Here is a 26,240-nt window from a genome sequence, read left to right on the forward strand (position 1 = left end):
ACTAATGTTAACAAATACAACCTTTAATTTTAATAATTCATTAGTAAATGTTGAAATTAATATGAACTAAAATTGATAAATGCTGTTCATTCTTATTTCATGTTAACTTGTTGTAAACCGGGAACCGCACTCCAATGGTTCAAGTCTTACCTCTCAGGTAGGTCCTTTAGGGTATCGTGGAGGGGTGAGGTGTCCAAGACCCAACATCTGGCTACTGGAGTGCCTCAGGGCTCAGTGCTGGGACTGCTTATCTTCTTCATCTACATGACATCCCTAGGATCTGAGATTCAGAAACATGGCTTTTCCTATCACTGCTATGCTGATGACACACAACTCTACCTCTCATTCCAGCCTGACGATCCGACGGTAGCTGATCGTATCTCCGAAGAGAGCACACGCCACTCCTCTCCTCACAAAATTGCACTGGTTGCCAGTGAGCGGCTCAGAATGCATTTTCAAATTGCACATTGAATTTTGCTACATTCATTGCGGGACACTTAATGGGAATGCAATCGCAAGTGTCTCAACTGTGAGTGCAATTAAGAAAAAATAACATTTAAATTACAATTTTGCTACAGTTTTTGCTTGAACATGTTAAAAATATCTAATAATTTCTATAATACATTTTAATTTTGCAACTTATAAAGCATTCAAATATGTATTCAATTTGCATATTAAAAATAGTGTATGAAATGACAAATGTAAATTATATAATTGAATTTTCATTTTGCACCAAACGTTGCACAAATGTATTGGAAATTTAAATACAGAAATGCATTGTCATTTTACATATTGCATTGTCATTTTGTATATTACTTCTCAAATTGAAATTTGCCACGCATAAGCTTCCATAGTTGCAAGATGTCAGGTCTGATGATAAAAGCCAATGCACAGGCGAATGGAAATGTTATGGAAATGTCAGATGAGGGATGAAATAGAGACATTCGCAAACTGGCACGGACAAACGTTACAAAACGTTAGAGGACGAAAAGAACGAACAACTCAAACCCGAAGACTCAAGAGGTGAACTAATTATTTGTGTTTCCTCTAGATCTGAGTTGTTAGTTCAACACATCATATCCCCATAAGCTGAAGCTATCCAGCCTGTACAGGTTAAAACAACAACACACAAAACACAACAACACAGCAAATAAAATGTATACAAACAGCCGTCTAATTCTATATCAGTCATGTGTGGAGTAAAGTATAGTTTATTAGGCAATTAAAGAGCATTGAGTGATTCAAAACAGAGAACCCAAAAAGCAAACAATACTTCATGGTTTTCAGATATTATGACAGTAATATCATGATGGTATGATATTATATTTTGCATCTGGGTTTGCTAAATGAATCATAAATGGAAGAACAATTATCATTTTAAAAACAAAAATGAAGAACAAAATAAAAATAAATTGTGTGTTACAGCCTCTTCTTCAGCTTCCTGAACAAGAATGATTACGCTTTTACAAGCAAAATACTGATACATTTGGATTACAAGACAAGTGACCATATATATGAAACTCATAAGTACGCACAACAAAATAATTTATATCATGAAGCAAAATGATATACAAGATTAAACTTTTTGACATTGTTCTTGCGAAGGAACTTTGAGTTGATCTGAATCCCACAGTTGAATCTGCTGGTTTTAAATATTAACTTTATTCACAGTGAAAACTTCAGATAAAGTTTCTTAGTCGTGTTGGTTGTTATGGCTGGTTGTGAAAGATTTATCCAGATTATATTTTATTGCTTGATGCATTATTGTGTCACATTTGGCGAAGACACAGTATCAAACCTGAAAGTGCTGGATCTGAAGAGGATCTACTTACAGTGAACGTGTTTTGTATGTTTGAGTAGAGAAGATGGATGATTGAAACGCTTCCCACATGCAGCGCAGGGATACGGCTTTTCTCCAGTGTGAATAATCCGGTGCAGTTTTAAATGTGCAGCTGTAGTAAAAGTCTTCTCACACTCAAAGCACATGTGCTCTCTCACACCAGTGTGGATTTTCTGATGTCTATGTAAATATGGCAGCAGTGAAAAACTCTTTCCACACACAGAACATGAATGCGGCTTCTCCTTCGTATGAACTGTCAGGTGCGTCTTCAGGACTGAATTCAACAAAAACGTTTTGCCACATTGGTCACATGTGAAGGGCTTCTCTCCGGTGTGGATTTTTATGTGTTCCTTAAGGTGTGTTGATTTAGTGAAGCTCTTTCCACACTGATCACAAATTAACGGTCTCTCTCCAGTGTGAACTCTCATGTGATCCGTAAGATATGCTTTATCTGTGAAACTCTTTCCACACTGATCACACGTGTGTGGTTTCTCTCCAGTGTGGATCCACTCATGTCTTTTCAGAGATGTCGACTGATTGAATCTCGTCACAGTGTGAACACTTGTAAGGTTTCTCGCATCTATGAACTCTGTTGTGTTCCTTAAGTCTTCCTTTTTTTTTATGAAACTCTTCCTGCATTGGTCGCATGTGAACGGCTTCTCTCCAGTGTGAACACTCAAGACTACATTTGGTTGTGAGACTCTTTCCACATTGAGTGCAGGTGAACGATTTATTAAATCTTTCTGTTTGGTTTGAAAGTAACTCAAAGGTTTTTCTCCAGTTTTGACATTTTTCTCCTTAACTTCATTCTCTTCATTTTCTTTAATCAAATCTGAAATAAGGGTAAACACGATTCATTTTCAGGAGCTAAAAAAAAAAATGAGAAAAGTGAAGGACATAAAAGTGAACCCTGATGTAACTGTGGGCATTAGGCAAAACCTAAACATGTTGATGCATTTTTATTAAGTGTACATCCCTGCAACTTACCGTAACATGAATGAGGTACATTGATAGTCATAGAAAGTGTCTCTTATTATTTATTGCTACAGCTAGATTATTCAACAACTGTAAATATTTTTCTTATCACAACAAATCTAAATCTAAAACTGCTTGAAGAATAAACACCAACCTCTTTGTTCTTCAGGATCTTCCGTGTGTTTCATTCTGCAGGGTTCTGGATCACTCATGTTCTCACTGTCCTCTTTGATAAACTCAGTCTTTGCAGATTTCAGCTCTTCCTTTTAAGAGAGAGAACATCATGAGAAAAGATTACTTTGTTAGCGGCTATCTTTAACACGAACCCATCCTAAACAGCACGTCGCTGTGTGCATCGGTCCATGCATGTCAAATATCAGTCATAATCAATAAACGTAATTTCTTATGTTTTTTGTATCAATATTTATTTATTGATCCTTATTCATTTAATTTCAAATACAGTTTCTGAATGTTACATATAAAAACACTTATGCTATTCAAGTTTAATGGAAACTTATTTTTACCGTTAGTAACGTGAGGCAAAAGAATGAAGGATAAACTGAAATTCACAGCATTTCAACACAACATCTGCTCACGTATTTGAAGGCTGCTATTGGATCATCGAGGCTAAACGTCATATTATGCGACTACGCATTACTTTACGGAGAGCTTACGACCTACTAGCTACGTTCTGCCTTACGAACAAATGGTGCAACGGAATAAAGTACAGCGTTAGTTACAAACTAGCTACTAGTTACTAAGCCTCTAGTGTGGACTTTATGTTCCAATTTAAGAAAGAACTTACGAACGGCTGGTGCAACCCTACCCTGGTCTTTTCACGATCAGATAACTATCAACTAACATGTCCTGTTCTGTAGACTTGCTCTTTATTTATAGTTTTTTATACTCTAGTGTACATACAACCAGTAAAACATGTCCTGTTCTGTAGACATGGTTATTATGTATTTATTCATGTTGTACAGTGAATAGTGAATTTCAGTTGAAATAAACCTTGTGTTGTAAGAAAACTTGTTTTATTTGTTATGAATCTATTTTGATGCATTTTCCCATAACTTTTGTAACTTTAAATGTGTTTAAAAATATCCAAATTAATATCAATATCGCAATATTCATAATCGATATCGCAATATCACATTTTGTCAATATCGTGCACCCCTACCGTGATCTCAGATGATGTGGTTTCTCCACTGCATGGATCTTCATGTGTCGCTTCAGGTCACTTTTAACAGAGAAACTCTTTCCACACTGATCACACGTGTGCGGCTTCTCTCCAGTGTGGATCCTCTCATGTGTTTTTTTATCTGCCGACTGACTGAATCTCTTGTCACAGTGTAAACACTTGTAAGGTTTTTCTCCAGTGTGAATTCTCTGGTGCAGTTTTAAACTGTCCGCTGAAATAAAAGTCTTCTCACACTCAAAGCACATGTACTCTCTCACACCAGTATGAATTTTCTCATGTCTATGTAAAGTTTGACGCAGTGAAAAACTCTTTCCACACACAGAACATGAATGCGGCTTCTCCTTCGTATGAACTGTCAGGTGTGTCTTCAAGGCTGATGTACAGATAAATGTTTTGCCGCACTGATCACATGAGAACGGCTTCTCTCCAGTGTGGATCCTCATGTGAACATTAAGATTTTGTTTGTATTTGAAACTCTTCCCACATTGATCACAAGGGAATGGCTTCACTCCGCTGTGGATCCTCATGTGTTCTTTAAGGTGTGAAGATTGACTGAAACTTTTCCCACATTGATCACACTTAAACGGCTTCTCTTCAGTGTGAACTCTCATGTGAACAGCAAGAGTATGTTTGTATGTGAAATTGTTTCCACACTGATGGCATACATGCAATTTCTCCCCAGCATGGATCTTCATGTGTAGCTTCAGGTGATTTTTAGAAGAAAAACTCTTTCCACACTGATCACACATGTGCGGCTTCTCTCCGCTGTGGATCATCTCATGTCTTTTCAGATTTGCTGACTGACTGAATCTCTTGTCACAGTGTGAACACTTGTAAGATTTTTCTCCAGTGTGGATCCTCTCATGTCTTTTCAGATTTGATGGGTGACTGAATCTCTTGTCACAGTGTGAACACTTGTAAGGTTTTTCTCCAGTGTGAATTCTCTGGTGCTCTTTTAAATGTTGAGCTGTAGTAAAAGTCTTCTCACACTCAAAGCACACATACTCTCTCACAGCAGTGTGAATTTTCTCATGTGCATGTAAAGATTTCAGATGTGAAAAACTCTTTCCACACACAGAACATGACTGCGGCTTCTCCTTCGTATGAACTGTCAGGTGTGTCTTCAGGTGTGATGCCATAAGAAATGTTTTGCCGCATTCATCACATGTGTATGGCTTCTCTCCAGTGTGAATCATCATGTGACGTGCAAGAGTTTGTTTGCATGAGAAACTCTTCCCACATTGATCACAAGGGAATGGCTTCACTCTGGTGTGGATCCTCATGTGTTCTTTAAGGTGTGAAGATTGACTGAAACTTTTCCCACATTGATCACACTTAAACGGCTTCTCTTCAGTGTGAACTCTCATGTGACACTCAAGATGTTGTTTGGTTGTGAAACTCTTTCCACACTGAGTGCAGGTGAAAGATTTCTCGGCTCTTTTTTTCTTTAAAAATGGCTTTTTAGTCTTTGAGCGACTCAAAGGTTTTTCTCCAGGTTTGACATGATGTTCCTCCTTCACTTGACTCAGTTCTTCACTCTCCTCCTTCATTTCACTCAGTTCTTCACTCTCCTCCTTCACTTGACTCAGTTCTTCACTCTTCTCCTTCACTTCACTCAGTTCTTCTCTACATTCTTCTCTCAATTTTCAGTACATCAGAATAATTACAAGAGAGGAATATAAAGTGAAAGGACATGAAATTGAGCCCTGATGTAAAAGTAGAAAGCAGAACTGTTATAAAATATTGAGATAATTTGTAGCCTTTTTATAAATTGAATATATATCCATGAAATTTTCCAAGAATGAGGTACATTTATCTTCCAATTGTTATTTTTAAAACATTATAGGCACGAATCCCATGTTTCTTTAGCAAAAACTATTAACCCTCTGGGGTCTAAGGTGTTTTTGGGGTCCTTGAGATGTTTTGACATGCCCTGACATTTGTGCTTTTTTCAATTGCTTATAAACATATTAATGGCAAAGGTATCATTACACTCTATTTAGCACAAACAGGGCTATCATAATATGTGAACAACTTGTATGTACATGTTTGTATTTTTGAGAGAATAATGTTCATGCATGGTTATTGAAAAAACTAAAAATGAAGGTTTCTGAAATAAGGCCACAAAACACATACTAAATGTGTGTCCACAAGACTTCTGAATAATGCATTTTGTCGCCTAGAGTTTTTTTCTTCAAAATGATGTGAAAGTCATCCTGCCTAATCATTCACATAAAACAATACATTGATTTAAATTTTGTAAGACACTTTTTGTTTGGAAAGGCAATATGCGAGTGGGCGTGAATGATCCAATGACACCATCATGAATATAGAGTGGTTCACACCTGAGGAGACAATGGGGCCCACATACATAATGAACCATTCATTCAGGTGTGTCACTGAGCCACAGGAAAGAATGCAAGAATGCAAGGACAAATATATATATACATATATATATATATATATATATATATATATATATATATATATATATATATATATATATATATATACAGGGCCTGAAGTTAACTTTTTTGACCACCAAATCCACCTGCCACAGTAACTTTTTACCAGCCAGTTTTTTTTTTTTTTTTTTTTTTTTGCCTCATAAAGGTGAAAAATAGAAATCACACAAACATTGTTCTTTAACTTGTAAGAATACACATTTAAGTGCTGCATCTTTTTATTCATTGATTTGTTGTGTCACAGACATAGTCATATGTCATATTCATATATACTGACTGCTGCTAATCTGAGTCCACAAAAAAGGAGCAGATGCACTCCTCTTCCTCCACTGCTGCTGCATCTTCATGAGGTCTGGTCTCCTTGACATGTCCCCACCACTTTTTGACATGTCCCCACCCCCACCAGAACTGGGGGCCCCCACACCCAAGACAAAAATGGTTTGGCCACTGATCAAAATTTGATGTTGTCATTTAATTTGAAGTTCAGTACGCTCAAAATGCCCGGTCAGCACAAGTCCGGTGCTCAGAAGAGGAAAGAAAAGAGAAGAAGAAAATAGAGGTTTTCTAAACAAATATAAAAAAAAACAAAAAAAAACGGTGACGGTGAAGCTGGAACTAGTAAAGTCAACGTAAAGCAAGGTAAGAAACAGCGCAGCAAACGCTTACGAGCATTGTCAGGAGTTTTCCTGCATTTAAATTTTGGGGGCGGCCGAAGATTTTTGTCCCGCCAAAGCAGTCTCGATTTTTGTCCCGCCAAAGCAGTCTCGATTTTTGTCCCGCCAAAGCCTTATTTGATCGGTAAGTGATGTAGAATAGAATGACTGCTGCGCCTGACAGGGCGATAACGAGCAGAGAGAGCCCCGGCCGCGCGCGCGCACTCTCACGTCTTCAAACAACACGTCGAGCGCTGTCTTGCGCTCTCTCACTCGCGCATACTAATCAAAGTCAATTTAACCGTTAAGCAGAACTAAATTAATATTAATATTACTGGTAAAGTTACCGGGTACCGGACATTTTCTCACTGGTTCCCAACTCAACATACACACGCACACACATCTGTGTAACTGTCATTGTACCATAACCAACGTCAGCTTTGCTTGATCTCATCTCATCCCATCTCACCAACAGTTTAATACTGTTACTCGCACATCCAAAACATCGTATTTTACGTCGCGGACTTAAAAAATAAAAAAATAAAAAAACAGACGCAAAAAAAACCCAACAACTAATGAATCACTCAATTCTCATTGGCTACCCGCCAATGTGGCAGGTAGATTGACAGTTTTACCCGCCAATTGCAAAATTCACCCGCATTTGGCGCGTGGTCGGGTGTTAATTTCAGGCCCTGTATATATATATATATATATATATATATATATATATATATATATATATATATATATATATATATATATATATATATATATATATATATATATATAAAACAGTTGTTTTGTTTTTTTCAAAAATTTGAGCTTGCAAATTGTATAAAATCCAAGGTAAACATTTCTTGTAATTGTGCAGTTAATTGTTCTCATACTGTATTTTCAGAAAGTTTTTGAATATATTCTCTACCCAAATGTGTCACTAATAAAACTAGGGATGTCCCGATACCACTTTTTCACTTCCGATACCGATACCGATGCTGCAGCTTTGGCTATTTGCCGATACCGATATCAATCCGATATTTTTATTTTATTCTTGAACTAATACTAATAATAATAAAATATAATGGAAGCACTTTGCTCAATTAGCCACATAAAAACATCTCACTCAAATGGAGAACAAATACTTCTCCAGTATATAGTCCACAACAACAGTTGATAATGAAAGACTGCCAGCCTTTATTCAAAAGACCTTGTTTGGTAACCTGAATGAATTTAAAATTAATTTGCTATATTTCAGATCAATATATTTGTTTCCTTAAAATTTTAATTAACTTTAACTTTATTCTCATCTGAATTATAAATAATTTATTTCTGTATAAAATAATACTACTTTTAAAAACACATTTGATTTTCTTTTTTATTCAATGTAGAATGTGTAACTTACAAATAAACAGATTAATGCTCTGTTTTAGGACAAGAAATGAAAACCAATGCAATGATGAATGTCCAAAAGATGAGATCATTTTTGCTTTTAAACAGCGCGCGCGCGCGTGTGTGTGTGTGTGATTTTGGTTGGGTGACAGTTACAGTTTGACGAGAGTTTACACTTTGACAAAAGCACAATGTTGTGTTTTACACAAATATAAGTAGGCTAAACACTTTTTGCAGTTTTAATGATGTCCTGTGTATGAAAATGACGGAGTATGTTTTTATGTTTCCACTGTTCGATCGCGCCCGTGCCTCTCTCTCTCTCTAACACACACACACACACACACCAGCATTGCAATCTTGACATCGCAGCCTGTTCATTTTGCTGTGTTCACACCAAACGCGAATAGAGCGTCAAATTTGCGTCTATCGCGTCTAGTTCGATGCTTGAACAGTTTGTATCCATTCGCGCGTCCAAAGCGAATAGGACGCGCCGCGCGCGTTTAATGATAAAGTGAGCGTTTGAAGCGATATAGACGCGCGTTCAGAGCTAAGGCGGGCTACAGATTAGGTGTCCCTAAAGAACCTGCATATGCGCGTATCTAACAGTAACGTTAGTTCCGTATTACATTAATTAATGTGCACGCGAGATTTATTTATTTTTATACCGTGTATTCTCAGTGTAAATCCATGCACCGAACGTACGTTCAGTACGAATACGTACCGTTCCACCCCTAATGGGTATCGGATTATAGATATCGGATAATTTTTTTTCTCCCCTCCGATATCCGATCTAGCATTTTGGGCCAGTATCGGCACGATACCGATGCCGTGGATCGGATCGGGACATCCCTAAATAAAACACAATAAAAATTATTTAAAGAGAAGGCTTATATTGACCTTTTAAGATTTTGTTTACATCTATCCTTGTATATATATATTTTTGCTATTTTATTAAAAAGGTTATACAATTACAACAACAATTACAATTTTAACAATATTTCCAGTGTAATCTTTCTTTGTAAAAACTGAAGTATACATTTTATTATACGTATTTCAAAGTTAAGGATTCATTAGTTTGAATATTGCCTACATTGGAACAAACACTATAACATCAACTTAGTTGATGACTATTTTAAAAAATTAAATAATAATTATATATATATATATATATATATATATATATATATATATATATTTAACATGAGCAGAAATTGACAACATTATAAGCTTATTTGATGTGGCAGTATTTTACAGTAAAAACTTTATAATCTATCCGATTTTTGTAGTCGATTTTTCCTCATCTCAGTATAGCAATAGAGTTTGATAAAAGTTATGAAAGTTATAAAAGTTGATACTCTGAGTTCGGGCCGAATACCGAGCCCGGAGCCCTCTCCTCGGACAGCACGCCAAATACGCATCTGACTTATTTGTAAGTGTGAACTAGTGAAACAGTATTTGTGCCAGATGTAGTAGCTACATTCATTCACACACAGAAACGCGATTCATATTTATTTCTTTTTGCGTGTACAGACACTTGCGATTAGAACAAAGCAAATATAACTGACCTATTCCTCAGCTGGATCTGTTGCTCCTCGAAATTAATCTTCCAGAACTTCTGAGGTAAATTTTCCAGGATTATTATCAAGATAGTATTATTCCTCACGGCGTCGTAAAGTACATGAGTCTGAAAGTGAACTCGCGGTGTGTGTTATCCAGCTGATGTGGGCGTTCACAGGTTTGCATGGATCGCCTCACATTTGCGTTTGAACAGAGCACGCTCTCCGTGGGCGGGGTCACATTAAAACATAATGAGCTGAGATGAGAACGACTGACATCTCTCTCTTTTCATACATATGTAAACTGAATATTTTTAATTTATTTTGACAATGATTTTTTTATTTTTTATTACTTCATTTAAAAGAAGAGAATTCAAGCTTCGTGTCTGTATGCCTGTTTGAGTATTTGCTGAGTTCATTTTTGGACGCGTTCAAGAATTGACTTCACTGACAGAGAGAAAGCAGAACTCGCATCATGTTTATTTTTCTTTATTTAGCAAAAAGCACAAAACTTTGTTTCATTGTGAGTATACAAAAAAAAACCACACTTAACATGATCAATTGATGTATGAAACTTGTATGGTTTAGAGTCTCTTTTGCACTCATAAGAAAAAAAGCAAGCTGGTATTGCCGGCAATACCACCGACCCCAGGGGGTTAAATATATTTGATAAATGACAATTATTAGTGGTGCACGATACATCGGCAGCCGATATGATATCGGACGATATGATAATGTTAATGCTAACATTACAGCATTACGCTACGGCAGCTGCACCAGTCGGTAGCCCCATAGAACAAGCGCTGGAAAAGGCCAAGAAGTTTCACAAGGACCACCCCCTAAGCAAAAGGCATTGACCATGGCAATAACAAAGATGATCGCTGTTGATGACCAACCGTTTTCAGTAGTGGAAGACAAAGGCTTCAGCGAGGTGCTTGAGGTCGCCGAGCCCCGCTATGACAAGCTAAGTCGTCGTTACTTTACGGATGTCGCTCTGCCTGCCTTGATATCGTATGATATCGTAGCCACCCACGTCCACAAGTTACTCGACAGCGATGTCAATGACATCAGTTTTACAATGGATATCTGGAGTTCCGACCTCAACCAAACAAGCATGTTGAGCCTCACGGCTCAGTGGATTGATGACAACTTCGAAATGAAGAAAGCCGTGTTACATGCCCAAGAATTCCTTGGCTCGCATACAGGTAGGCCTGGCTATTTTGTTGGACAGATTTAAATTAAAGTCAGAGCTTGCATGTCAGCTGCAATAGCCTAATGCCTAACACTACATATCTCTCGCGGTAGGCTAAATATAACTGTGTATTAGGGCTGTCACTTTTTATTTGATATTCGAATATGCATTCGAACATGACGTGAAATATCTGTAATCAAACTATAAATAAACCATTTGGTTTTTAAAGTGCCATGTGTAGCGCATTTTTTACAGTCTATGATTTGTTTTTTTATTTTAATGTTTGCCATCTGAATTGAATTGTTCTGTTTAAAAGTAGACATTTCAAGCTTTCTATACATTTCTCAGGTTTGTGAGGCAAGTACCTTATACGCTGAGTTTCGGTTCATTTATGAGACGAGCTCCAGGTTCACGCGCCGGCGCTTCCGTGTCGGGATTATCTATTTTCTACTATATTTCTTCTATCTACTATCTACTACTTCTTATTTATTAAATCCAGGCAATTGGTTAAAGAAACATTGATTAAAATTAAGATACAATTAAGAAAAAACTAAATAAAATTTAAAGACAGGCTTTGTGTTTTCTGTTTGAGGTCTCTGTGAAAGTTGTAAAGCAGTCTTTTAGTGCCGCTTTCAGAGGGCTCACGTCCGTCCGTAACTTTTTTTTTTTTGTGAAATAAATTTCTAAATAAATGCTACTTATAGTCCGGTGCGATATGTTTTTTTCATAGATATTCAAATATATTGCTTGATATTTGATACCCGTTCGAATTAGATTTTCGAAGTGACAGCCCTAGTATCAGGCAGAATGTAGTTATATGGTCGTAATTAGGGGTGGGAATCTCTAGGCACCTCACGATTCGATTACGATTCAGAGGGTAACAATTATCGATTATTAACGATTATTAAATTAAATTATTTTTTTACTACTTGGTACTTTTAAAGGTATAAGGAATACTTTGAAAAGTATTTATGATGACCCGTAACGAACTTACTTCCAATACTTCCTATATTAATTTTATTAATAAAACAAATGGAAGTGATTTGGCAAGTCAAATGTAAGGTTACATTTGCCAGCATATGTCCCAACATGGCAAAGAACCAACAGGAAAATAAATGTGTGCCTGTACTAGCAGCATACTTGTAGTAAATTAATACAAACTTCAGCATGTTCTTAATAATAGACTTTTAACCAACATCCTCTTGTTATTTGCAATGACCAATATAATCCTTCAGACAAAAAAAAAACAAAAAACATTTTGCTGTAGCAAATTCACAAACAGTTTTCGTTAAAAAATATAGAATTATGTACCAGCAGCTCTCATATAATGCTTGTGGATTAACGTATATTCTGAATAATTAGTAACATACAAAGCCGCTATTACAACTAAATAATAAAGAGTTATGACTTGAAATGTTTGCTGTATACCACAATCAAAAACAGCTTATACAAAAAAAGTGAATGAACATCTGCAGAGAGTACAGTCAAAATGTAACCTTTTGTGACTGGCATTGCACATATTGCATTGCACATAGGCTATTGCATTGCACATATTGCATACAGATCGGTTTACAGCATATTGATGTGAAAACTTAACAATACAGAAAGCAGCTCTCATACAAAAAATACTAAATAGGTCACAATGAAATTGTCAATTTTCCATACGTTAGCTTTTAACGAAGAGGGTGCCGTTCAAATTTGGCGCTCAGCCATCATGCGTCTGTTATGTGCGCGACTCTGTTATGTGCACGCCACAGACTGTCCGCGCACTGCAAGTGCACGTCCGCTTAAAGTTCCGCCTTTTGCGTTCCGTCAATATTACGTTATTAGAATTATTTTTTTTACATTTTTTTTTGGAAAATCGATTTTTTACATTTGTGAATCGATTCAGAATCGTCCACGTCCCGCATCGCGATGCATCTAAGAATCGATTTTTTCCCCCCACCCCTAGTTGTAATAGGAATTGCAAAGAACAGCAGTTGTCTTGCCAAACAGTCCAGTTTGGCTCAATCCATATATTTGGCGACATAGTAGAAATTAAGCTAACGTCCTTCGGGCTATGCACTTGCAAGCCGGGTCAGTAGCCTATATACAGTATCGCGCGGCTGCAGCTTGGTTTTACTCTAAAGTCTTGATGTATTGTCACCCTAGTAAAAAAAAAACAGCCTATGTGGAGGTGGAAAAATATCTTCCTTGAGTGATAGAGAAGAGTTTCGTTTCACCATTGAATGGATGAAAAGCACACTAAACAATTATAACATCCACTGTAGCTGCAGCCCAACTTTATTCTAGCCTACACATAGCAAGTGTTCAGCGTGTGTTGACGTGAACCATGGACATAATTGAAAGTTTATGCACTGGGATTTTGTTGGGATTCACTTAAAACATCAGAGATTGCTGAGGGGTGTTTATAAATATCTGGGAAATTTCTAGATGTTTCTTAATGACAGAGGTTAGGTACAGAGCAGCTTACACAATCATTGAACTAGGCTGGAGGCGTAAATTCAACAGCACAGTTTTTCAGCACTTGTCAATCTCACCATTTAACCCAATGAGCATGTTATACAAAACTCTCAGACACTGGCATTGCTTATTTATTCTTTCTTATTTTAAAGGTGAACTAAGTAACTTTTTTTACCTTAACTGAACAGCTTCGGAGTCATTGGAATGGTTATATTACATATTTCGGGTTGAATGGTGGTCGTTTCGCACCCCCCTGGTGCCCGTGAGCGGAAAATCCGCACTTGCAACTTTGAGCCGGCGGGCCGCCGGCCGCCGCGTCAGGAAGTCTCGCGTGATATCAGGTCTCGCGATGTAAACACTTGCTTTACGGCCAAAAGAAATCTGCTAAAATGCTGTCATTATTGCGCTCCCTCACGTTGTCCGAACCCGAATGAAGAAGACGTTTTAAAGAATGTCCCATCTGCTTTGATGTCGTTGATCTATAGCCTCTGGTGTCTGAGAATCACCAACGAGTTTTTACAACAGTGTTGTCAAATATCTATTCCGAAGCTGTGGGGGGAGCTCTAGAGAGAAACCTGCGAGCAAAAAGCGAGAATACAGCAAAGAAATCCCGAAGCTACTGAGTGCTGCTTTAATATTCATTACAAAACAGACATTGAGATAGCCTATATTCTTTCTCATTACGTGCCCCCACCCAACCCACTTCTGCCGTGACTGATCAGAATGCGGGAATGGCAGAAGTTGTTTGGGAAAAAAGACGCATTACATCATGTGCCAACTAGCTAACGTGTCCTTGATTAAACTTTTTTTTTTATCCTTTTATTCCAGGTACCGCCATAGCCAGTGCGTTTGACGCAGAATGGAGAATCCGGAAAGAAAATGTGCACGTTGTGCTTCGAGACAACGCACAAAATATGGTGAAGGCGATGGAGGAGTATGGTGTTAAAAGCCTGGGCTGCATCTGGGGCAGTTAGCAGTGCACGATGCAGTACTAAGCCAGCGAAGCGTTGTTGACTCTTTGGCTATAGCGAGAAAAATAGTCTGACATTTTAAAAGCTCCACCCTTGGTACCTCTCGGCTGAGAGACATCCAGAGAGTGATGGGAATGAAGACCAAGATGCTACAACAGGACGTCCCGACGCGCTGGAACAGTACATTCCTGATGATGACAACTCTCCTGGAACAGAAGAGCACACTGGTTATGTACGAGGCTTACCACGGGCTGCCTGTATCTCTCAACGCAAACCAGTGGAGTCTCATTGAGAAAATGACCACACTCCTGGCACCCTTTGAAGAGTTGACAAAAGAGATTAGCTCGCATACAGCTACAGCTGCTGACGTGATCCCGTCTGTTGTGGCACTCAAGCATTTTCTGAACAAGACAGCCGAAACCGACAGTGGGGTCAAAACTACCATGTCTGCACTGCTTGATGCCTAAACAAGAGATTCAAAACAACTTTCTCCGAGCAATCCTGGACTCCAGATACAAAGATCGCTACTTTGACGCAGACCTCAAGCAAGTGGAAAAGAACAAGCTAGAGAAAGAAGTGGACAAGATGACAGCATCAGCGACGACCAGCGCCAGTGCCACAGATGGGCCTACACCAGATGCAGAAGACACTGAGCCAGAAGAAGGTGAACCACAAGAAAAGAGGATGTGTACACCAAGTGAAGGGCATTCGTTCCTGGACATGTTTGATGAAATTCTGGAGGAAAAGGAGCAGGATGAACAGGCAACAGGTTCAACGAGTGTGCAGGTAGGCTAGGTTACTATACTATTTGAATCAGATAATCTTTTAATAGTCTTTCATTCAAATGAAGTATTTCACATTTCTTTGTGTGATCAGATCATATATTGACAGTCAAATCTCATGAAAAAACTGCGGTCCATAGTCATTATTGAACTTGTAGGATTGCTGGTGCATGCCACGGTTAACATGGGTGCATCTCAATAGTCTGTCTTTTCTCCGTCATGAGATTCTGTAATGGGTGCATCTCAATAGTCTGTCTTGTCTAAAATTTAGTGATAGGCTTGTAATGGGTCTACTGGGCTGACCAATGATAGGGTAGTAGGTGCACCCTCCAGTGGATAGATGGCGAAACAATCTTATAAATTAGCTACTACATTGAAATGACAGGCATACATATACTGGGACTCCAGAGTTTTGGCCTCACAAGAAAAAAAAGATAATTGAATAAACAGTTATTTTATTTCATTTGGTGTAATGAATACACATGTTGAATAATAACGTCCTGGGCCCGGTTTCCCGATAACGCTCACTCTTAGCCTGCTAAGAAGACTTGAAAGATATATCTTACCAAATTTGTTTATTTTCCTAAGTGTGTTCCCCGAACTATGCCTTAGGAAGCTGCTTAAGATATACCTTCTTACGTGCGACGTGACCCGGCGCTGTCCGTGACCATGGTGCTGAATTGTTTGAAATCGATGGCTCGAGAATCAATTATTCTCTCGTGCAGGGGCTGTTTATGTGAAAAAGCGGTCATCTTTATAAAAGAAGCACTTCAGAAATAGTTGAAATTGCCATTTATTATGATTATTGGATATTATAAAACATAATCCAAACTATAAATAGCCTATAATAGCCTATCCTACATATTTTAAAATTGTAACATATAGCCTATTGCTGCCACAATAACCTTTTCAAAAATGTACGTGCCGCCTTTTCTTTCCCATTTTTGTTCGCTGAGGTGGAGCTGCGATGAAATATTGTTCTTGTGTAAATACTTTCCAGCATTTCAGTAATAAAAGTTTACATCTTGCGTACGGTGCTCGGCAGTGACCAAAAAGGATTTAAACCATGAATTTTGAATCTCTTGTAAACTCGGAGATGTGGATTCAGACGGCAATTAAATTACCACACGACCTGTTTGTCAAAAAACAGAAGGTACTAATTTGGCCAGGGATTTTTACGCAGATTGGGTGAGAAAAACACTGATATTATGGATTCGGACGGCACTAAAATCACAGACTTACCCCTGTAAATGTTTAAAATACCGGACGAGCCCATGAGAAACAATATTAGCGTCCGAATAGGACTTAACTGACAATAGCCTATGCTTAAAAGAGCGTTTTAATTCAATTCATAATATTGTATAATAATATAATTAAAAATCGAACAACAATCAGTGTAATGACAATTTTATTCTTTGCATGAAAACACTTGAATTAGCCTAATTTAATACTGTCTGGGTGTATTAAAACTTCAGAATTATATTCATTTAGACCTGCAACAACGCTAAGAGAGAGCTACGAATGGTCCAGGGCCCGGTTTCCCGATAACGCTCACTCTTAGCCTGCTAAGAAGACTCGAAAGATATATCTTACCAAATTTGTTTATTTTCCTAAGTGTGTTCCCCGAACTATACCTTTGGAAGCTGCTTAAGATATACCTTCTTAAGTGCGACGTGACCCGGCGCTGTCCGTGGCGATGGTGCTGAATTGGTTGAAATCGATGGCTCGAGAATCAATTATTCTCTCGTGCAGGGGCTGTTTATGTGAAAAAGCGGTCATCTTTATAAAAGAAGCACTTCAGAAATAGTTGAAATTGCAATTTATTATGATTATTGGATATTATAAAAAATAATTCAAACTATAATAGCCTATAATAGCGTAGCCTACATATTTTAAAATTGTAACATATAGCCTATTGCTGCCACAATAACCTTTTCAAAAATTTACGTGCCACCTTTTCTTTCCCATTTTTGTTCGCTGAGGTGAAGCTGCGATGAAATATTGTTCTTGTGTAAATACTTTCCAGCATTTCAGTAATAAAAGTTTACATCTTGCGTACGGTGCTCGGCAGTGACCAAAAAGGATTTAAACCGTGAATTATGAATCTCTTGTAAACTCGGAGATGTGGATTCAGACGGCAATTAAATTACCACACAACCTGTTTGTCAAAAAACAGAAGGTACTAATTTGGCCAGGGATTTTTACGCGGATTGGGTGAGAAAAACACTGATATTATGGATTCGGACGGCACTAAAATCACAGACTTACCCCTGTAAATGTTTCAAATACCGGACGAGCCCATGAGAAACAATATTAGCGTCCGAATAGGACTTAACTGACAGTAGCCTATTCTTTCACTGGCCTTTAAAAGAGCGTTTTAATTCAATTAATAATATTGTATAATAATATAATTAAAAATCTAACAACAATCAGTGTAATGACAATTTTATTCTTTGCATGAAAACACTTGAATTAGCCTAATTTAATACTGTCTGGGTGTATTAAAACTTCAGAATTATATTCATTTAGACCTGCAACAACGCTAAGAGAGAGCTACGAATGGTCCAGACCAACCTTACGAAAGTGTGACTTACAAAAGATATACTTAGCGTACGAACGTTTCGGGAACCGTCCCATAAGGTTAAGAGAGAGGTTAAGGAATAGGTTAAGAACTACTTAGAGATAAGAACGCTTTGGGAAACCGGGCCCTGATGATTTGCCAGAGATGTATATTTATACACATGTCTATATTTCTTTTAGGTGTATGGTTACCTGAGTGAGCCCACCATCCCCAGAAATGTGAGTCCGCTGCAGTACTGGCAAAGCAACATGACCCGCTTCCCTGCCCTCGCCCCAGTGGCACGCAATTACCTGTCAGCTCCCTGTACAAGCGTGGAAAGTGAACGCCTCTTCTCTGCCGCTTCTAATATTGTCAGTGAAAAGAGAAATAGGATCAGTACAGAGAGAGCAGAAATGCTCCTGTTTGTTAAGCACAACATTCGTCTGCTTCCAAAGCCCGGGAAGGGCAAGGGTTAGGTCTCTAAATACTTGGCAGTTACAGTACTTCTTTACTGTACTAACAGTTCAGAAGACTGCAAACGACAGACTGCATTTTGGCTTCAGTAGAGAAGACGTGTCATAAATGCAGCCAGGTACTGTGTAAGGGGCCGTTCACATATCGCGTCTAAAAATGCAGGGAAAGCACGGCAGCGCCGCTTTCTCCTTTCCACCAGCGCTTGCGTCTGTCGTTGCTATGCAACCATGACCTGCTTGAGCATGCGGAATTCTGAAAAGTTGAGATGTTCTCATCTCGTCGCGGCATAGGAAAAATGTGCTTCCATTTTGCACGCAAAAAACACGATATGTGAACAAAAGTGACGGTGTCACTAAGTCGTGCTGAAAAATGTTGGCCACAGTCTCCACAGTCATCTGGAACGCAATCTCAGGGAGCTAAATGAATGGGATTGGGTATCGAGTATCGATTGGAACCGGGACTAGCTTTGCGATTTTCCCGGAATCGTTCAAAAGTTTAAATTTCGATTCCTAGTTTCGATTCACAGTCCGCCGACCGGAAGAAGAAACCGCTGAACACCAACGAAGAAGCGTCCACCAAAAGTGTTGGCATAACCGAGCGAGTCGAAGATGGATAGCGTGCGTCGGCGGTCCAAAGTGTGGCTTCACTTTTCTAAACAGAACGAAATCTCGGCAAAACGCAACATTTGCGACAAGATTGTTTTGTGCATAGGAGGGTGCAAGTCGAACATGATAAAGCACCTCCGAGTTCAAGGAGTAGAACTAAATGTGTGCCCCATCTTTGACGCGCTGCGCCAACCGTCCTCCGCTGCCTCTTCCTCTGGCTCTGACCCCCAGCCTGGCACCGCAGTGAAGTTGTTTCTTATTGTTTATTTGCTATTCTGCACCTGGGGCCCGTTCTTCGTACGTTGCTTATTACATCCTAGATCAAATGACACATCCAAGATGATATCATCGTGCGAATCATGATCTGGCTAACTCGGTTCTTCGAACAGACTTGCCGGATATGATTAGTATCGCAGGATTGAGTTATCTGAGATAATTGCGTGTTCATGCGCTGGTTAAAAGGGGATATGTATCGATAGTAGAAACATTGATCAGCAACGCTGCTATTGGCTGTTCAGCGTGGCCAAAGAGCGGGCTCAGTTTTTCTCCTTAGCAGAGCAAGAACTAATAGTCGAAGTTTATTCGGAATTTTAATGTTTAATTTAAATCCCAGGGGACAGCTCAAAGTCTGCAAAAGCCAGGAGAGAGGGCTGGCAAAAAGTAGCAGACAATTTAAATCCATTAGAAGTGGCCATGTTAGATGTTTTTATCACTTATTAGCCTATATTTTTGTATTTTAATAATTGCATAATTACTTTGTTCATTAATGTCAGAGTCACCACACTAGAACATGGGAACAAATAAAAGTGAAGTACAAAAATATTCTACATAATGGTAATTTATAGTTAGCCTATATAGTCTCTTTTATAAAAAGGCACTGTTAAATAAATGGTTGTCTGTTTATAAGAGCAACCAAGAAAAAGGCTGAAAAAAAGAAAAGATCTTAATAGCCTACACTGTAAAATCATTTTTGCTGCATTAAATTAAGGTCGTATAGTCCTTTCAACTGTTAAATCTTGAGTAATGATGAATTGCTTTGATTTGTGAAAGTGAAAACTGATAAACTTATGTTAATGTAAAAATATTTTGCCATGAGTTATTGATCACATTTTTCCCGAGTGTAGTTCATTGTAATGACATTGTGTTTTCCTCTTTTGTGCACTTTTACACAATACATCAACACTTGTATATCTGTTCCCAAGAAAGTGGTGGCTGAAATATGTGCAGTAAGTGGACATTTTCTAACTTTCCAAAGGACAGAAAGTATAAGACTTTGTAATGTGCATTTGTTTCCATTGCACTGGACAGTGAATAAACCCTCTCAGATAACTGTCATATGGAGGAACTAGCCTACCTGCAAGTGCAAGTGCATAAATAACTTTACTTAATTTATACTTATATGCTTTATGGCTGCAATATAAGTTGCAGGATTCCACATCTACAGAAAGGCCTACAGAAGAGTCTGCACAGACAGAGGAGACATAGGCCTACAGGTGGGCAGTGGATAGACAACTTTTCCTTTTCATTTGTAGCATGAGGCATGTGTCTAATATCTCTTGTTGCAGGCACTTGACCACTGGCTTTTCTTTACAAAAACAATTGAAATAAAACTCAAGGAACTAAGCATATTTGTCTTTTATTATAAACATTTAATAATTTTTTTTTTTTTTTTTTTTTTTTTTTGGTAATGTTGTGTAATATGGCACATGCAACAATGTCCAGTCAGGTGTGCAACCCTCAGACTTTTCAGACACTGAAATCTTCCCTTTATTTAGCCAAAGTTCATTTCATTGTGTGCCCTTGTCCTGGCTAGAGCTGCATTGTAACTGGTTTGGGTCAGGGAATGGGGTCATAAAACACCTGTCTGCAGGCAGGAACATGTCATAATCACCTATGAAAAAATGCAGTTCTGTTAGGATCAGCATAAGTGTATGTAATACAGTGAGCTTGATATTTAATTGTGGAACTTTCCTTACCACTTTCAAATAATGTGCAGGAATGTGAATCTCTGAAAATTCTTAAGTCATGCACAGATCCTGGCCATTTTGCTCTCACATTTGTGATATGGAAGATTTTAGTCAACTGCCTTTTTTAAAATTTGATATATTACTACTAATCTGGAATATTAAGAATCACAATAGTAACTGGGCTGCACATTTACATTGTGCACCCCCTTTCTGTTCACATTATCATTGAGGCCTTGACAGTCTATGGTCTAGCAGCCTATAGTCTGTACCAATCACGTTAGTGAAGCCTGAGTGACATATAGGCCTAGGCTACTGTAATCGGCATGGTCATGATTGCATGATGTTCATAAAAAATTATGATAGCCTAAAAAAAACTGCTTTAAAAAAAACTGCTTTACCACATTGGGTCTTAAGTGGCTTGGAAATGCCACAAAATCTCCAATAATGTAAAAGAAAGAGCCAAGTGCTCGCAAATAATCTTAGGGCAATGCAAACAGTTTGTGCTGTAGTTAAAGCCCGACTCCGACAAGTCGAAAATAAATGTGCGTTTCCAACAAATTAATAATGTAAACGACAATCTCACGAGTCACGAGAAAAAATATATATCTCAGAAAGTGCACTATCGCGCTGCGCTGGACTTCCCGTATCAGCTCCGCTTATGAGCCGCAGTCTAATCCTGTTTACATGAAATAAGCCTGCTCACGAGCAGATTTAAGATTGCGCACCTGTTGCTATGACAGCAAGTCCAGGATGAGCGTCGAAGAACCAAACAATCCAAGATCCTGCCAAATCGCCAACAATCAAATCCAGCTAACTGAGTTAGCGACGTACGAAGAACGGGCCCCAGGTTAGCCCATCAGTGGGAGCACGGTAACATGTTTAAGTACCTGCAGCATTATACACTCATGTGTAAATGTGTTTTCATGAGGTTTTCAAAAATAAAGCTCTCTTGAGGAAAGTGTACCCCTGTGAAAATATATTCATGATTTATAATATTTATATTCAAGTTCATAGATTTGATATTTATATTGTAGTTGAAAACAGCCCTGTGAGAAATTCATAGTAAAGTTCATAAAAAGTAAAAAGTTCATAGAATTAAAATTGATGGAGAAGGTCAGACTACTTCCTTCAGAAAGACCGTTGGTTAGCTAGCTCATTTAAAATATCCTAAACTTTTTTGACCCTGCCTCTTAAAAGAATCGGAATCGAGAATCGTTAGGAACCGGAATCGAAACAAGGAATCGGAATCGTTCAAATTCAAACAATACCCAATCCTATATATGAAGACTTCAAAAAGGTCAAGTCAAGTCATCTTCATTTATAGCACTTTTAACAACGTAGATTGTTTCAAAGCAGCTTTACAGAATGTAAGCCCTTTGTTCTTCAGTATCTTCAGTGTGTTTACAGAATGTAAGCCCAAATCTACCAAAACTTCTAACGAAATGCCAAGTAACAATAACAGAGTCTCACAGACAACCATTAATTAAAGTGTTGCATGAGTAACGTTAACTTTATGAAGATCAGAAGAATATCTATTAGCCTACCTGTTTATTTTAGTATGATCACTATGTATATAAATGATAAAAAAAAAAAACAAATAAAAAAACGAGGAAATGTAATATCGCAAGAAATCGCATATTTCCCAGTATCGCGCAGCCCTACTCCACAGTGTTGATCACATTCATCAACCCTGTTACCAAAGTTACTGTAAGAATAATCTCTATAATTATGAATAACTTGTATGATATTTGACAAATACAATTTTATCAGTAACTTGGTGTTAACTGATTATTCCTAAAAGAAATATGTGTAAACTATGTTGAAAATTACTAGGCTATATGTAAATATATATGTTTCTATAAAATGAATTACTATACTATTAAGATGGTAATGTTGCTGCAAATTGGGAACCAGATATAAAATAAATGTCAAATAAAACAGATAAAAGAGTATTTAGCTTGATCTGATGTTGATAATCAATATGCAAACGTCTCAAACCTCCCTTTACTGAACATTTGTTGAAAACAAACAAAAAACATTCTGTACCATTTCATAGTTTAACTGCATATCTAAATGTGATGAAGTGCTTGAATGTTTCTAACATGAATGTTCTTCAGCATCATGAATGAATGAAGAATAAACACCAACCTCTTTGTTCTTCAGGATCTTCAGTGTGTTTCATTCTGCAGGGTTCTGGATCACTCATGTTCTCACTGTCCTCTTTAATAAACTCAGTCTTTGCAGATTTCAGCTCTTCCTGATGCTCGTCTTCACTTGTAGCTGATGGGAATTTACAGCATTTATTGGAGAAATGCTGTGGGAGGAGCTTCACTGATGATGTAACTACAGTGGGAGGAGCTTATCTGACAAAATAAAAAATAGTATCAGTTCCTGAATTTGTTTTTATACTAAATATCACATGTAAGCATGTCTGTCTGTCTGAAGTAAAGTAACATGTGAATGTATAACTTATTTTATGGCTAACCTTAAAGCTCATTTCATTGGTGTCAACAGACTGTATTTGTTTGTGTCAATTTACAGGAGATCTGAAGACATCAGCATAATAAATGAGGTGAAAACAGGAACTATTGTCATGAAATAAAGAGTGTTTTCAGCAGATCTGTTAATATTGATGAGCCTCAGACTATCAACACTCATTCAACAAGCCATTCAGGATCATCAGCAGATCATCTCACTTTATTCTGAGTGTTTGCTGTTAGAAACACATTATTTGAGTCAGGATACATGATAAAAGCCTGTTAAACTGCTCTATTGAAAGAAAATACTGTTGCTTCTCACCATCTGACACAAATGAAACATAAATATATAAAAACAAACCAAACTTAATTAAACCACCTCATCTAAATAACTACAACAGCATAATGTCAATATCTAAAATATATTTTTTATTTTCTAGTGATTACAATCATTGCATTATGTTATTCAAAACTGACAATAATCCTAAAAAACTCATTATAAGCTCATGAATTCCCCTCACAGATCTCAAACTGTAACTCTTGACTTGACACTCAGTAACAGTTCTCACACAAACATCGAGACAATCACACAAACGAACACAAAATCGCTCAGGTCTGAATGAACTCAACATATTCTCCTCATGCTCGCTGCTGCTGCACTAAATGTTTATTTCAGAAGGAAAACAATACAGAAATGAGTCTGTCGCTTAATCAAACTGTGTGTGTGTGTGATGGTTGAGTAAATGTGAGAAATACCGTGAACTGCTCTCCTCACCTCAGAAGACTCGACGCTGAAACTCTTCTTCTTCTTCTTCTTCTTTAATGGCGGCTCGAATTAGCGCCATCTATTGTGGGTTTTGGATCAGAGACTCATTTTACTCCTTTTTTCATGTGATGCATGATAATGAGGAAGCAAGCACTTTCAAGAAGTACAGAGGTGACATGTTATGATATACAACTTTCTATACAAAATGTATTAAAAATGTGTTCAATGTCATCACAATACAAATGAGAAAATAAGAGTTAACAGTGATTAGCTGAAAACTGAAAAATAAAAGACAACAAAAGAAGATAGAAAGAACACGAGGGTAAGATATTAAACTATACATCAATTACATTGTACTTATTAAAATTCTTATTTTAAATTATTTCAAAAACACACTTTTTTTTGTTAAAGGTAAACTTACATTTATGTATATTTTTATGTTGTATACAATTTTTCAAGAAGATGAATTAAATTTATAACTGAGCTGAAGTCATAAGATTATCCGATACAACAGTCAACTATGAAATGTAAATATTAAACCTCTGGTATGTTTGAAATAAAAGGCAAAACAAAAGATGAACTATTTTAATCTTACTGAAAATGTCCTCATAGCAATATCAATGACTGAAGCATCAGATCTGCTCTTCAATACTTGATTTACACATGCAGCTGTAAACGCACAGACATTATTATTTTATTTTAGTAGAAGCAACTTTTCCAGTTCAACTCCCATAGCTGGTGTTTTGCTTTTAAAAACAGAAACATGTTTAATTGTTCAAGAACAGAACTCATGTCAATACAAACACATGATTCTGAACCTCATCAACAAGAGATTCATCAGTTAGAGAAACTTGTCAATTATAGACAAATATTATTTTTTATTAATAACAATGACAAAGACAATGATTAATACATTTATTACAGTATTTATAATCTTTGTTAATGTTAGTTAATAAAAATTCAGCTGTTCATTGTTTGTTCATGCTAGTTCACAGTGCATTAACTAATGTTAACAAATACAACCTTTAATTTTAATAATGTATTAGTAAATGTTGAAATTAATATGAACTAAAATTGATAAATGCTGTTCATTCTTATTTCATGTTAACTTATTGTAAACCGGGAACCACACTCCAATGGTTCAAGTCTTATCTCTCAGGTAGGTCGTTCAGGGTATCGTGGAGGGGTGAGGTGTCTAAGACCCAACATCTAGCTACTGGAGTGCCTCAGGGCTCAGTGCTGGGACCGCTTATCTTCTCAGTCTACATGACATCCCTAGGATCTGTGATTCAGAAACATGGTTTTTGCTATCACTGCTATCATCTAGCAACTGGAGTGCCTTATTTATAGTATTTATATCGTTTTTACCTCTACAACCACGTCCAAGTGATCTGAGGGCGCGCGCGTTTCCTGGTGTGTGACATGTGTGCGCACGTTCTGGCTTAGTCTGCGAAAAGTGATCTCTCGTGCGTTTTATCGGTAAAAACGATAGAAATACTGTTCGTTTTCTCACACAAACCGCTCGTTTCGTGTCTTAGGCCATCAATGTGTACTTACGATGGGGAATTGTTAAATTTGGACTTCTCTGTGCATGCTCTTTGAGGTGGTGACCATAGACCTGCATTATATGACTGAGAGACAAGAACGGCTTGACCTAAAAATATAAAAATTGAAACTACTGCGGAAAAAAGTCACCTACATCTTGGATGCCCTTGAGGTACGCTAAAACATACCAAAATTTAATTTCAAAGTGAACTATCCCTTTCAACCTACCCAAGCGTATCATATGCACGTAAAAACAAATTTTCGTGTATAAATTGCACGATAAACGCAATGCATATATATATTTGATAACATTGATATAGAGATGCATTTAGTGTGACCCGGTTGCTCAGACTCGTTTCCTA

At 37.5% G+C, this 26,240-nt stretch overlaps 1 protein-coding gene across 1 annotated transcript; it reads right to left on the reverse strand.

Moving 5' to 3' along the window:
* Positions 1-761: 761 nt before the first annotated feature.
* On the reverse strand, positions 762-24,342 carry LOC309499487 (uncharacterized protein). The gene is made up of 4 exons (XM_082170744.1): positions 23,239-24,342; positions 3,996-5,637; positions 2,970-3,078; positions 762-2,707 (listed from the first exon to the last, which is right to left on the reverse strand). The coding sequence occupies exons 1-3, from the start codon at positions 23,294-23,296 to the stop codon at positions 3,069-3,071; spliced, it is 1,710 nt and encodes a 569-aa protein (XP_082026870.1). The 5' UTR covers positions 23,297-24,342; the 3' UTR covers positions 762-2,707; positions 2,970-3,068.
* Between the last annotated feature and the right edge of the window lie 1,898 nt (positions 24,343-26,240).

This window comes from Leuciscus leuciscus, assembly GCF_965113295.1.
Source record: "Leuciscus leuciscus genome assembly, chromosome: 1".
In the NCBI taxonomy this organism is placed as follows: domain Eukaryota; kingdom Metazoa; phylum Chordata; class Actinopteri; order Cypriniformes; family Leuciscidae; genus Leuciscus; species Leuciscus leuciscus.

Coding starts and splice junctions, on each gene's coding strand:
- LOC309499487 (XM_082170744.1), bottom strand. CDS start 23,296: ATGAGTGATCCAGAACCCTGCAGAATGAAACACACTGAAGATCCTGAA. Junction 5,638..23,238: donor AGATCCTGAAGAACAAAGAG/GTTGGTGTTTAT, acceptor AATGTAGAGAAG/AACTGAGTGAAGTGAAGGAG.